Consider the following 15,752-nt stretch of genomic DNA (forward strand, 5'->3'; position numbering starts at 1 on the left):
AACTTGCCACGAGTCACTGTATACACATCGCCTAACGTCGATTGGTACTTTGAAAACAGCAATGGTAACAAATAAGTTACAATATGCACAAAGATAGTACAAATCTCAGTGTCGCGGAATGTTCAAGAACAACACGAACGAGGAGAAAATGATTCTCAAGTTTGAAAAAACGCCAACGCGTGTGTGTGTACGTAAGTGTTAATGCGTCAAGGATTCGTTGACAGTACGTCGCGCGCAAAACGCGGAAGCCAACGAAAACGAGGGGGTTTATTCGGGAAATAAATTCCGGAAATGTTGTTTGCACGTTGAAACAAGCTCGGCTGGTGGAACTGTGAGCCGAGACGGGCACATATTGAATACGAAAGTAAATTCAGTCGCAAGTAACGAGCCGTTGGAATTCCATTAATCGCGTCGATCGAGTTTCGCTTCTCGGTTCTCGGTCGGCGAGTCCCTTGGCAAGCCGCGCGGTACATAAAAGTATCCTTCCCCTCGTAGGATCGGGTAAAACCGAAAAGAACCGAGGAAAAATAAAATCGACTTTCGTTATTGAGACTCGTATTTGTGGAACAGCGACGACGATAAAGATTCATTCGATTCCTCGCCCCCTCCGTGGCTTATTCTTTTTATTTTCCCTCCCTGTCCGCGATTCGGAGGGTGTGTGTTTGCACACCACGCGAACGTATTACCCCCGGCGTTGAATTGCTCGCGATAGAGGAACGGAGAAAAATAGAAGGAAACCGTGGGCTAGAGAGGAACAGCGGTTGGCGACGTTCTCTCGGGCTGCGACGTTTTATATCACCGGAAAATTGGAATCGAAGCGACGACGCCCGTGAGCGCGAACGCTCGCGTCGATGTTAAAACGGTCCTATAAACTTCTACGACGAAACACCACCGGGAACGTATACACAGGGTGTACGCGTTATTATTGCCGAGCGATTCTCTCGCGAAATGTCTTTTCAATTTTTTACTTTCACGCATCCGCGCGCAGACAAGAGATACTTGGCGACAACGAAATTGTACCAATAGCTTGCCCAATTTTGCAAATTGGAAAATTAGAGTAATTAGCAATTAGAGATTGGAAATTTCGATAATTGTTTCAAGACGTGGTGTCTCTTACGTATACTCGAGAAATTTTTCCAAACGGTTTCTCGAATAATAGTAATTTATTCGCGAGTCTGCACGAAGGATACGTACAGTTTGTTAGAATTTTTCAGATTTGTAATCAATTTAGACACACTAACGGGAGAGTAATTTTTGTTTGTTTAATGGAAGGTTATCAATATAAGTATATATAAGATCGAGAATAAAATACGTTAAATACGTAAATTTCGGAGCACTAACGTGAAAGTAATTTTATTTTTTTTTAAAGTTATCAATATAAGTATATATAAGATCAAGAATAAAATACGTTAAATTTATTATACATTGTACATCCGGTGACAGTGATTCGCGCAACTTGAGAGACACACGACTCGACTCGTGTTACTCCTTCTCTTTCACGGTGCGGTTTTACTTGTCGCGCGGCTGAAACGCTAGATGGCGATACCACAACGGCGTGACGTAGATGCGCAGAACACACTTAACCCTCTATATACTGTGCCGGAGTCATTAGTCTCGTCGGTTGGACTCCATCTGGAAAGCGATAACGTACGCAGCGACGAAATTGTGCGTAGTTAGTCGCAAGTGATCAAACGACGATCCTCTGCACGCCATACCAATCGAACCCGCAAGGAAAAGTGTACAAACGAACGGTACGATTCAATTTTTTTTTCTTTTCTTTTTTTTTTTTATTTTACAACGCTTTGAGGAAGGAACACGTGTACCATTATTTAACCGATAGTTCATTTTTTATCTACCCGTTATAATTCTTTTCTCTTCGTCGTTCTCGTTGTTCTTATCGTTCCGTTACTTGGACCCTTTTGGCGCGATGTCCGCGCTACGAACGGACGAACAATTTTTTTTCGCACAATTCATGAAAGACGAGCACAACTGCGATCAGTCATCGGACGGTGGAAGTGTGTCGAATAGCGACGCCGAGCCAGAGATGCAAGATTTCGAATCCGACGAGGTCGAAGTATCAGAATCTAAGGAAGACGTTGTTCCAAGAGACCAAGTTGTGCCTGGACGTAATTGGGAACGCATTCCGCCGGATAATATCAACGAAAAAGTCCCAAACGTTTCGCGTCAGCCTTCGTTAACACGTAAAAGCGAACTCGTGCAAACAATGGACGAATGTTTTCGTTTATTTATCGACGAGAAGATCGTTCGTACCATTACCGTCTGCACAAATAAAAAGGCGGAGACGAGTACGCCGGTAAATAAGAAATGGAATCCGGTGGATTCAACCGAGATCGATGCTTTTTTCGGGCTACTGTTGCTTATTGGACGATTCCGAGAATCACGGGAAAGTAAACACGATTTATGGAATGTAAACGAAGCACTTTCGCGACGATTTTATGCAGCAACGATGTCCCGCGATCGATTTATAGATATATTGAGATACATACGTTTCGACGATACGGTGAAACTGGAAGGGGGGAACACGTACGATAAACTGGCACCATTGAGAAACGTTACGGACACTTTTGTGCAAAATTGCAAGGATTCGTACGAAGCAACGGACGTTGGATGCGTTGACGAACAACTGGTTACGTTCCGTGGTCGTTGTTCCTTCAAGGTGTACATGCCGAGTAAACCGGGGAAATACGGCATCAAAATATGGAGCCTCTGCGATACCAAAACATTTTACTGCTGCAACATGGAAGTGTACCTGGGAAAACACGGAAATCTACAAGAAAAACAGGGACACATCGCGAGACAAATGACCAATTTTTGGAAAAGTTCCGGTCGTTGTATCACTACGGATCATTTCTTCACAACGGATCATTTCTTCGCGGACCTTAATTTAGCAGAAGATTTACTGCGAGACAATATTTTCTTGGTGGGAACTATACGCAAGAATAAGAAAGATCTACCGAAAACACTAACGGAGACACGATATCGAGCACAATATTCGTCAGAGTTTCTGTTTACCGAAAAATTAACGTTGGTGTCGCATGTTCCAAAACCGCGAAATTGCGTTGTATTGCTCTCCACGTTACACCACGAACGTAACACGTCTATGGAAGCGGAACAATTCAAACCGGATGTAATAAATTATTACAATTCAACGAAAAATGGAGTGGACGTTCTCGACAAGGTGTTACGAGAATATTCTTGCAGACGTTACACACGCCGTTGGACCTTATCGTTATTTATGCACTATTTGGACATTGCCGCGTATAATGCATTTGTCGTATGGAGTATAAAGCATCCAACGTGGGAAAGTAGAAACTCGTTGCAAACGAGAAGGAAGATGTTTTTGCAAGAATTGGCGAAGAAATTGGCTGGCAAAAATATAGAAAGACGAGCCACCGCGTTCGAGAATCAAGAAATATTGTTACACAAAAACGTCATGACCGCGATAGAGGCGACTGGGAGAAAAATTGTCAAGAAACCGAGAATAGCGGGCCAAAAGCGTGCTAGATGTTGTTTTTGTATAGGGAGTAATAATAGATACTCGACTGTGTGTAATTTTTGCGAAAGGCACGTTTGCAATAGCCATTGTACGCAAAACAACACGGTTGTATGTAATGCGTGTAGTAACAAAAATGTGGAATAAATATTTTTTTTATAATTCACGAGGTTGTTGTCTTTTCTTGCAACGACAATTTTAACACAATTTGAATTAGTATGTGCATATAATATATCGATGCGAATCTCGAGCTCGAGTGACCGTTACTGTTTCGTAATATGTGCGATGAACCGTCTGTAAATATGAATAGTGAAATATCGGTGAGTCGGAAACGATTTTGGCTCAAGATCAAACTGCAATAGTCGAGGAATTTTAATGCATCAGAATACGAAGAATGTTACATATACCAAATATTATTTTCTGTATTCCGTACATTTTATTCTATGGAATATTAGATTATTATATTGTATTTTGCGCATTCCAGTGCACTAAATGTGTGTAATGTATTTTGTGCATCTATCATTAAATGGCGGCTGCAAGAACCACCTACGTCACACCGTTATAGTAACGCCATCTGGCGTTTCAATCGCGCATCGACACGAAGCGTTCCACGAAGATGAAAGAGTAATACGAGTTCGATTCTTTGATACGTTTCGTTTTATTCGATTATATTGGCGTGTTTTATATTTTTACATTAATTATTCTTTCATGTATAATATATCTTTTTCTTAATATAATTCAAATCGATTTTGACAATAATAGTTATCGAAGAAGGTTTATACAGGAGATCCGAAAAGTTGAGGAAATAAAATAATATTAAATAAATCAAAGATGTTGTCATTACCAAAAAAGGAATTAAACCGGTAATTTTATCAGTTTAACACGATGAACAAGAAAGAAAGTTTTATACCAAGGAACAAAACGTTTTGTAGAAGATTCGTATCTTAGGTACAGAGATCATCAACTGTGACGAATATTTGCCCGATATTGATGGAAATAATGACGATAACTTACACATTTTACGTACATATCTCCGTAATACGATAACAATCCAAGAGTACGTTGTTCCTATCGTTACTTTTGTACGATTATATTGTTACCGTTCGTATGGAAGAGAAATACAATTTTTCCTACAATCCTTTTCAGCAATTACGAACGATTGCTCGACTTTCGATCCGTCGATCGATAAAAAGAAAAGGAAAAAAACTTCGCGCGCAAAAGAAACGGAAACTTTTGTTCGTACCAGCACGAAGAAGGTCACGTCTTAAGAAAAAAATCGAGGAACAACGGTGTTATAGTTTCCAGCGGTGTTCGGTCGGGTACGCGACTGCGAATATGAAAGGCGAGAGAAAGGGTGGCTGAAAAACCTCGTAAAGAGGTGACCGAAGGCAAGCAAGATTGCCCTTAAATCCCGAGGCCTTGAAACCGGCAAACGAACAAAATACACTCGGCGAATTTCAATTCACCGGGGCCCGCTATTGTTTCCCCCCTCGGCGTAACGCGAAGACCGTAAGCACGCCTCTCGTTCGGAATAACAGCCGTTTAATTAGCGACGCGACGAAGAAAGGAAAAGATGAAAAAGGAGAGGAACGCGGACCGGTGGGAAAGACCGGGGAGGGAAAAAGAGAGACGATACCGCTCGCTCCTCGGTTATAGGATTTAGTAATGAAATCCGGACGGAGAGATTAGCAGCCACGGTGATACATCATTCCAACCCCACTCTGACCCAACGTCTCCGCCAATGCTGCTTAGTCGCGCATGCCACCTCCGTCCATTTCTTTTTTCTTTTTTCTTTTTTCCATCGGCATCGGACGGTTTAATGCCGTCTCTCGGTACGAGACACGGTCGGTGAGACCGAGGAGGGCGTGGGAGAGAAAGAGCGGGGACAGGGGAGGGGGAACGGAGCAACAGACCCCGCTAATGCCGCAATTTCATCGTTCCTTTTCCCACTCCTCTTCCTGGGACTTTTCTCTCGTCCGCTGCACCCCTAATGATCACGGGCTCGGTCGGGGCCGCGAGGAGAGACAAACTTTTGGTCGTCTTCCAATAAAAGTTTCCGCCGCGTGTTTTCTGCTACGACGGTGAATAAACGTTCCCAGCGATTATGGCGCGCCGCTCCGACTACCGACGGAACTTTGTTAATACGACGGATCGATGGGAAAACTTCTCCTCGCGAGGAGTGGAGGGATACATACATACATATACATACATATAGATATATATATATATGTATTTATATGTGTATATGTGTGTATGTATATGAATATATGTATCCCTCTACTCCAAGAGTATGTATGTATACGAATGTATGTATCCCTTACTCCAAGAGTATGTATGTATACGAATGTATGTATTCCTCTACTCCAAGAGTATGTTTATATGTATATATGTATGTAAGTATGTATATACATAAGTTTGTACGTATGTTTTTATATATTCGTGTTTGTATGTGTTTTTATGTGTATATATGTACGTTTGTATATATGCATGTTTGTATGTGTTTGTATGTATGTATGCACGTTTGTACGTGCATGTATATACGCATGTATACATCTATAGACAGAATGTCTACGTGCGCGTAGTTTGGAGGGGGCTGGGTGTATACGTGAGATTGATTGGCGAGTATGTATAATGCGATTGAGTTCGACGAGTTCGTGGCTCGTTCGAGCCCGCTAAGAAACTTTTACCCGGGGAAAATTCTGATTTTGATCGATCGGAGACACCACCCGCCGCCGGCCACGGGAGATAAAACTCCCGCCGACTGGAAAAATTTCTTCCGCGCGATTTCCCCCGCGAGATTACCTCTGGGAAGAATATGTTTTCTACTTAGTCGGCTTTGATCCTGCGCTTCTCGTTGAACGTGCAACGGTGGACGTACACTCCTCGCGGATTTATGGATCATCGACGCGATCGTTAAACGGAATTGTTAATCGTGATTTTAAGGGAGAATTTTTCGCAAGACTAAGAATCGTGCGGTTTATTCACTCTTCCAATTTCGAGCGACTTTGTGTTTCTCTAACGAAGGTTTTAATTATTGAGTTGTTCCAAAAGTCATTTCGTTTTCCAAAATGGAGAATATATAATTTAATAAAATGTTCATACACTACAATCGTAGAGAGTAAAACTTGCGAGAAAAATAAAAGAAGTCAATTACATCCTTGAACGTAGTTCTTCGCGTACAGATACTTAGATTTGGATCGTCTTTAAAAATACAATAAGTGACGAACATTTGTGCAAACTTTCGTCCAAATCGATATCCAATAATTCGCGACGTTTCCCCGTTGTCGTATCGTTCATTTTATCTTCAAATTAGATTACGAGTTTTCGATGAGTTCGTAGAACAACGATTCGCAAACTCTTCCCGTTTCACGTTGCCTCGTGTAAATCAGATTACGTCTTCGAGAACTTGCGTTCCGTGTTTTCACGGTGAACGAATCCGTCGAATGAAAATTAAAAAAAAAAAAAAAGAAAGAACGAAAGACGAAACAAGTGTATAAATTCGCGATCTCCGAATTAACGAAGAAACGAAACTGGCGCGCAAGGTCGCGGTCTTACCTTTCCTGGCCTTGTCCGGCGAGGTGGGCGAGTCTGCGTTCACGTGGATCGCGGCTGCGGCCGGAGCAGAGGATAAAGTCGAGGAGGAGACCGCCGGTGTACAGGATGCAACAGGACTGCTGGCCGCCGTTATTGGCAGCAAAAGTTTCCTCTTATGGTTACAAAGCTTGGTCATCTCCCGCGTCTTGCCCTGATCCGGGCTCCAAGGTCGTGTCGCAACCTGAAACAAGAACATAGAGCGCTCGTTACTCGCCGAGCGAATCTGGCCCGAAGAGGATCGGTCGGTGCGAGTCGTGGAGTCTGGAAACCATTGGCAAGGTTCGCGCGTAACATCCTCGTAACGTCGTGGTCGCGTTCGTTCCGGAGCGATCACCGCCGACAACGAAACGACGCGTTGTAAATCGATGAACGTTTGCGTATAAACCGACGATATAAAAATTTCCAGCCAAGCACTAGGTGAAATTTCCTCCTGTTACCATTCCCGTGGCGTGGCCGCGTTCTCCGAACGGACTGTCACGGCCGCGTACGTAATTCCTCGGTTCCGTTGTATCAGTTCGTAAAGAGCGGATTCGAACGAAAGAAGCCTCGTAAAGAGCCGCGCTCGTACTTTCGGCGTATAACGTACAAAGTTTACGAGCGTATAACCTTTCGCCATTTGTTCGAACGATCTCGATACAAGCCCCTGAGACACGGACGATAGAGATCGACCGTACGTACGACCGCGGACATTGAAACAAAGAGACGGAATCACGTAATGTAACGAATATTCCGTCTGCGACCTACATTACCACCGAACGTACACGTATCGCGGTTCTTTCGTGCGTGTGCCCGTTGCACTAACGTAACACCGCTGCATAATGCAACGGACGCTTAAATTCCGTTTATTGGTGCAATTTGCCGAACGCTTCGATAATTAACCAATTACGGTTAATTGCAGTCGCACACGAGTGTCGTTTTGTGTAGAAATAATTCGATTTCTGAAACAGCTTCACCCTCGTCTGCGCGAATTGAACGTTACTGCGACGATAAGAACACGATGATCAAGAATTTTTTGGTGATCATTTTTCAAAATCGACCACGACGATTACGTAACTTGCTCCAGATTTCGAGGAACTCTTCGTTGCGTAGTTTTCAAATTTACAGATACGGAATTTTTAAGAAATTATTACCGATAATAATCGTCAGCTACGTGGAGCAATACTCTTGTACCATTGTATCGTATACCACAATTCTACGCAAATTCTATTTTCGTTCGTCTGGTAATGTATATCCGTTGTTAATAAAAGTTATGTTTTTCGTACATTTTTGTATATCGACTTTCGTCTCCCGTACCTCACTCGTGCTCTCTCTTTCATTTTGGACAAGAGAGAATAGAAAAACAACCGCTGGGTAAACGTACCTCCTTTACGTTAAAAGCTCGCGCGGGTTCCGAGCAGCGAGCTCTTATCGAATATTGTAGTTCCTTTACGTCTGAATTTCACAGCACGAATCGGAGTATGGGTGTTACATAAGTAGATAGACTTGTTTCCTTCACGAGTTACCCTTGTGTTAATCTTTTGACTATAAAAGGCATATACATACGCCTTTAAAAGTCTATTAACATATACGAAATTTACAAGTCTGTTACTACATACGAAAGACATAAATATACACCCTCTGCATCTTTCTACCATAACACCTTTACCGTTCTACCAATTGTAAACGTCTTTCCAGCTACCGTTTTACCAATAAACATTGAACAACCAATCGCAGCGACCGATACTCTAATATCGCACCGTCTGCATTGATAATTCCTTTGAAAAGTGTGCCAAGCTCAAATTTTTCACATTTTCTTTACAACGAATACTACGAGTACAAGTCGACCTCTTCAATTCGATCTCTGTACCTCTCCACGATAACTGCACCGCGTAGGATAATTTCAACGGCGAAGCCACCCGGTGAATATCGCTCGTTGTACGTCTATCCGCGGTCTCGAAAGCGACGTTTCGGCGACGACGTTTAAAAAGTTGCATTACCGGCGCGAGGCGAAAGCAGGCCGACAAAAAACGCGCGGCGACGGCGGCGGCGGTGGCGGTGGATCGGAAATTAACGACGCCCACGCACGACGAACGCTAAAAATGATGAACCGCCTCGGTATGAGGCTGTCCCCGGCGCGTCGGCCGCGCGTCGTCTTATTTACGGTGGTTGGTAATGGCACTGTGTACGCAGCCGTAAATTGCCGCGGAACGTCTCACGGGCTGACACGTAACACGGTGAAGTCTTGGACGGCCATTACCGGGCATCGGCCCGCGGCCTTCCAACTTGGACACGTTTTAACTGTGCACACCGGGATCGCGCATCGATCATGAGATTCATGAGCATCGTCGACCAAGGTCTTCTCTCTTCTCCCTTCCCTCTCTCTCTTTCTCTCTCTCTCTCCGTTTCTCCGGCTCCTCTCCACCTCTTCTGCCCTCGTTCGCTGGCCCTTTTCGACGTTCTGGTTCGCTTTCGCGCGACGCAGGCATTCGCCAATTATGGCGAGACAACCACGGCGAAACGAGCAGATTATCTGGAGTTTTAGCAAGCCCGAAGGTGGTCCTGGGCTTTTCGAGGCACTTACGTAACGAGCGTCGCTCGAAGGTACGCGACGAGTGTTTTGTTCGCCGGATTGCGAGATCCTTACGGGCGTTCTTTATTGGCGGTTTCTTTGCGGAGGTAATGATACAACGAAACCAGGGAATAAAGCGGCGAGGGAGGCAACGATTTGCATAACCTGTCCGATTGTGGGTCGATAACACCGAACTGGCCGTGCCGGGTATTGATATTTTGATGCGACCGCGTTAGTTAATATTCACGCCCTTACCATCGAACTACGTGTCTTTCCCTGGCTACCGCGCGTTTCACCACACTGTGTATCGAAAATGGCGCCAGCCCTGGAAACTCGAAGGTCTCTCGGGGTAAAGGAGAACTCGGGGTGAAGAAATTTTAGCGAGTAGCAAGTATCGTCGAAGAAGTCGATTTAAACTAACATTTACGAAAATTCAAGACGCATTTTATCTCCATTGTTTCTTCTTCTTGTGTCGACCATTGTTCCAAGTAACATTAAATGGAATTTTTTTCTTAGTATTCTATAAAGAATGGCTCTGAGCGATGACAACAATGTGTAGAAAATTCTCACGATAATATTGGGTTGTACGGAAAGTCACTTTGTTTTCCAAAATGGAGAATATACGATTTAATAAAATGTTTGTACAGTCTAAAAAAATCGTGTTTTTTTACCGATGGTAAAATAATCTTCTTTTAAAATTCTAATCGCTAGATCTGAAGTTTAATGCGTGCGTTGAATTATCATAATTTGTTGCTCAGATTGCCTATCTTGACGTTACGCATCATTGCAGAATTCCAACCATTCGAACTTCGGGACGTTGATATATTTATGATCGTATATAATCAACCTCTATCAAAAGGAACTACTAATCAGAAACTTCTCGAGCTTGTTAATCCTACTTACGCTCGATCGCAACGATATACGATCGGATGTCGGATCGCGGATTAACGTTGTACGACTATTTCAGTAGTCGAGATTAAATAACGACACGTTATGTACAACAAAACGATTTAGAAGTACGCGCCAGATCCTCGAGTAACACGATTGACCGATTCCAAGTTAATCGAGACTCAAGATTCCTTCGAACTCGAAGATTACGTCTCGTTTGATTGAAAACCGTGCAATTGGAGCTCCCAAGTCTCTATAAAAATCGAAAATGCGATAAAGAGTGTTATTCGAGAAATATTTATGTTTACAATTATACAGGGGCTGTATCTTTCATATATGCACGTATATGCAAATAAACAACATCGGCCCGATAGATAGGACGATTTATTTTTTCCTTCTAAGAAAGGAAAATTTCAACTTTAATTTTCAACCAATTGTACAATATAAATTATATAAGTACACTTATTGTTTTCTTATTTTATTTCGAAAATTAAACAGTAATTAGTCCATGCTAGTACATTAGTAATCGTAGAAAAGTAACGTTAAAAAGTGTTATAGTTCAATGTAGTGTACCCTAGAAATACGCAAAATTTCTTTTTTTATTTATTAAACATGATTTGTTTCGAAACACAGTTTAGGAAATCTTCTTAAATATGTACAATGATACCGAAAATATTAAATTTGAACTAGTAAATCCGAATAACTGTTATAATATTATAAACTGGATTACAATCTATATTACTCAATTTTATAACATCTATATTCTGTTACGAAAATTATATGAAAGTTAAACGCGGTGAAATAACGCAATTTGCATAAAAAAAAAGATAGAAATCTTAAATCCAATCTACTACGAGGTAGGTGATTAAAATTTTCGAAGTAACCTAATACAACGCAGCACCTGTCAAAAAGTGAAGAATAGTTATAATTATCTTACTCTGATCAACGTCAAAAACAGAAGCCTTCCCCGAGGTTGTTTGCAATAATTTGATAAAGCGGTATCTGCACCGTCATTGTGTATCTCGAGTTGTTTAAGATTTTGCATAAATCGTTTACCAGGTAAATTTATAAATGCTTTCTTTGTCCATCGTTCAACACGGTAAATTATTTTACTCCAAATGAACTGCATCATCAGAAATAATATAAGCCAGCGATTACACGAAGAGCCTAAATCTATATTTTTTCTCACTTGTCTTTGTATTATTATATAGATATCGATGCAACGCAAAGTAAATGACTAATTAAATTTTTCTAGTACGAAATAAAATGATTGGTTTCAGAATTCGAAACTGATGAAAACGTATCTTTGAAAATATAAGAGTAAAAGAAAGAATAACGATAAAAACATATGATAGAATATTGTTCAAAGTTATAGCTTTTCGTCTATCGCTGTTCATTTAATCACTTATAGAAAAAACATCTATGTTCGTCTCAAAATGTTGACTGCTTCCATTTTTGAATCCATTCGAGAAGAAGAATGAAGGCAGAAAAACTGTCTTAAGTTTAAAAACTTCAACTTCATCTTAATTCACTCAACGAACTAATCCACACTAATAAACTACTAAACTTTTTCCCGTCAGATAAACAGTTTACCCGCAACAATGTGCATTATTGCGACAGATTTGTTTCTCTTGTCATTTTGAAAAAAGCAAGACCAAAAATTCTTTCAAGAAACACTGTATCTCTCATTAAACTGCATTAAATAAGATAACAGTCTACCAATTTTTCTTCCGAATCAACTATACCATCGTAGAAGAAAACCAACGCTAAAGAACCTCAATTAACGTTCGTCCCAAAATACCGGACTAAAGATTTAACAAAATGACTCGACGTAAATATTTTTCAATAGCCAGGACTGCATTCGCTGTTACATCGTCCACGGTGTGTTCCACTAGATGCAGTATTTTATCAAGAATAAAATCTCTTAATTATTCCATTCCGAACAATCATCGGCGATCAGACCCGTCGATGAACCGCGAAGAAACATGTCGTAGCGTACACCGGAGCACTGGCAGGTTAATTAAGAACGACCTGAATACGACGTCGAGATTGTACGTATTCGCAGCAGCCGGCCTTGGCGTCGAGAGCCGACGAGTCGGCGTATAATGACGTATGCCGACGGTTAACTCAATCAGAACGTGTTCCCTCCGACCGGTCTATTATTCATTCTCCTTCTGGCGAGCCGCTCATCAGCGATGATCACCTTAAACGCTGTTCTTGTCCACTTATGCGACACGCCGCGCTACGATATTGAATAAAATTGCAACTGCGATCGGTCCGTTTGCACTCTTTCTTGTTTCTTTCGAAACCGTGTCGCGCAAAGCATCGATGTCCCCTGGAATTATTACGGCGGCCCCATACGGTCCTCGAATCACGAACGCTGAAATTTATCGGTCTCTTCGGTCGAGTCTGTAATCCGAGGGGTATATTTATACGCTCCGACCGCTGCAAATATTAATGACAGGTAAACGGTGCATTGAAACCGATACTGAGATGTGGGAAGAGTTCTCTTTCTGTACCAAGTGTTCTCAAACGGAGCGAGTTTTCGGAGAGAAACGTAAACGACCATTCGGAGGGGAAACGTTACAATGAATACATTAAGACGTTTCGTAAGAATTTTTAAATTTTTACAGGTGGACGGATACTCCATTTTATTGGAGCGAGATGTGCATAGGTACGTAGAATGGATCGATCATCTCCAGCAGTATTTTTCTTATCGTGGACACGAGAGAACAATTTTTAATCTAGGAAAATGTGGATAACTTCTCTTTCTATTGATACGATAATTGTCGAAGTGCCACTCGTCTCGAGTATAGAAATTTTGTCCTTTTTTTTGAAGAGGTAACGTTCGAAACGTTTGAAAACCACAGAGTGTATTGTTCGATGGTGTCTTATCTCCGGATTAATTTATTGATAGTTTTTTCACGGCCATCGGTTGGTTATCGTGCAAGAACCCGTTCAGTGTCGGTTTCCATATGTCAAAGTCAATCAAACTTTTGACGCGTAAAAAGTTGTCTCAGCTTTGATATAAATACTATCATAAATTCAGTTGATATTTGTCGTAGCCTGCGTAGCGTGTTCTCCTTCATCAAACTCGAAAAGCGGACCGTGACACGTATGAATTTTCATTGAATTCATTTTAAATTCAAAAATATTAACCGTTTTGCTCGGACTCGCTTCGATAACCGGTGAAAAACTGAATGCGCAAAGAATCGATGGACGTATCGCAGTTTCAACGATTAAGACTGTGTTCGTACGCTGACACTATTATTTATATTCGACCAGAGAAGTTCAAATGAATAACCTAAATTTTGTTTTCAGTACGTGACAGAATATTACAATTACTTTACTATACTATTTCGTCTATTTGTGTTCAAAATGAAGAAACAATCTCTTCATCGTCTATGACAATTCTGTCGCTCCATCATCTTTCATTTATATATTCTCGTACACATTTATTACGAGTAAATATAGTTATAAAAATGTCTTTGGAAAAAAAAACTGCGCTTCGAGTCGAAACATTCTTAATAAAACTTTACCATCGAGATGCTTCTTTATTTTCGACCAAAGTACACCGTGCCAACGAAAGTGACTTAGACTCTCGGATCGATAGAGGAACAGAAGAAGAAAAAACAAGGACAAATATTTATTTCTTCCATTGAATTGTAAATATTTTTAATTAACGGTTCGGAGCACGCATCGACGAATATTGAAGATATCGAAGCGCGAGAAGCCGAGGTCGAAAGTATTCCAGAGGCAGCCACGATTAAAGTTCAACGCACACGAGGTCGTACAGCAAAGCGAGCATAATCTCGCTCGAACGAGCGTCTCGATAATCTTGAATGCAAAGCCAGCATGGCGCATCGTTTTCCACAGAGTTATTTCTCGTCGCGCGTCGCTCTATGTTGCCGATGTAATCACACCGACCGATGGAAACCACGATTTAATCCTTTTTCCCAGCCAACTAGACATTGTTTCTCGACAGGAACGACCTTAATACGATGGCTGTAATCGACGGTGCACACCGTTCGTTGGGGGACACTACCGCGAGTCTTTTTTTATTATCCCTCTTACTTTTTGTTTTGTATATTTACGATGCAGCGAATAATTAAAAGGCGAGATGCAAGATGATTGCGCAACAGAATTGCTCTTTTTCACGATTGAAACCGAACGCGTACCTTGCCTGTGGCATTCACGATTCGAAACAATCATCGAAATAAACGCCTAATGTATTTAACGTACATCAAGAACGTATAAACGTTTCAGTTTTGGTTTTTTATTTCTCCAGTTCAAATGGAAACGAGTAAAAGAGGAACAAGAAGAGATTAATAAAATTTGATGTGTCTAGGTCAATTTACAATAATCTTTAAGATCTTTAAGAAAAGATAATTAGAGTTAATTTAGAGTTGCATCGTCTAACTACTCTCGTGTTTTACTATATTCATCCATCTACTATTATTTTGAGATTAAGTAGGTAAGGGTTTTTAAGGTTTTCATAAGGTGCGTATCTTTCTCTATTTGTTAATGTTTGTAATTTTTGTAATATTTTCATTAGATTGCTATATCTTTTGCTATTTTCTAAGAAGTCTGTTGTCTTTACTACGTTGAAAACAAATTAAGTGCAGCTCACGTGCACCGACCTTAACTCTGGATCAGAATTATTACCTTCGAATTTCACATAAATGTCATCTCATCGGCAGATCAACGACTGACCATGTTGGTCTGACTTTTCAAATGGAAATAATAACAAACATCGCGTGTCTCTTTCTTTTTTCGAACATCAATATCCTTTCGGCAACGTAGATCGAAAGCAAAACCTCTCGTTCATAAATCCATCTTTTCTCAACGCGATTGACACACCCATTAAATTGTATGCTAATCGCAAGCACAAATCCGAATGTAAAAAATTTACCCCTCGTAAATTGTTTGCATTTTGCTTCGTCGATGCGTTGAACATCCGTCAATATGGACGTAGATCTGTTCGACGTCCATCAAGATTCTCGTTTTTTGTCACGTTACGGTAAACCGTTTTATATCGAACCGAACGAACACAAGTTCGATCAACGTTTGTTGTCTCGCGTCGGAATATTCGCCGATCGACTCCGAATTATGCTCGTTAAATTAAATTTATATCATCCCCCCCTTCGTTACTTCACCCTCCAAAATGTCTCGCATTTGTACCGGCATTCACTTGTATCGTATAATAAT

The 15,752-nt window shown here is 41.2% G+C and overlaps 1 protein-coding gene across 3 annotated transcripts in view; it reads right to left on the bottom strand.

Moving 5' to 3' along the window:
- Nucleotides 1–15,752, bottom strand: part of LOC143149431 (uncharacterized) — a 471,911-nt gene that overhangs the window by 23,846 nt on the left and 432,313 nt on the right. For all 3 annotated transcript variants that reach the window (XM_076316770.1, XM_076316771.1, XM_076316769.1), the window contains exon 3: nt 7,070–7,289. In XM_076316770.1, the coding sequence (XP_076172885.1) occupies nt 7,070–7,289 (220 nt within the window). The remainder of the gene's footprint in view (nt 1–7,069; nt 7,290–15,752) is intronic.

Source organism: Ptiloglossa arizonensis, chromosome 7, assembly GCF_051014685.1.
Source record: "Ptiloglossa arizonensis isolate GNS036 chromosome 7, iyPtiAriz1_principal, whole genome shotgun sequence".
In the NCBI taxonomy this organism is placed as follows: domain Eukaryota; kingdom Metazoa; phylum Arthropoda; class Insecta; order Hymenoptera; family Colletidae; genus Ptiloglossa; species Ptiloglossa arizonensis.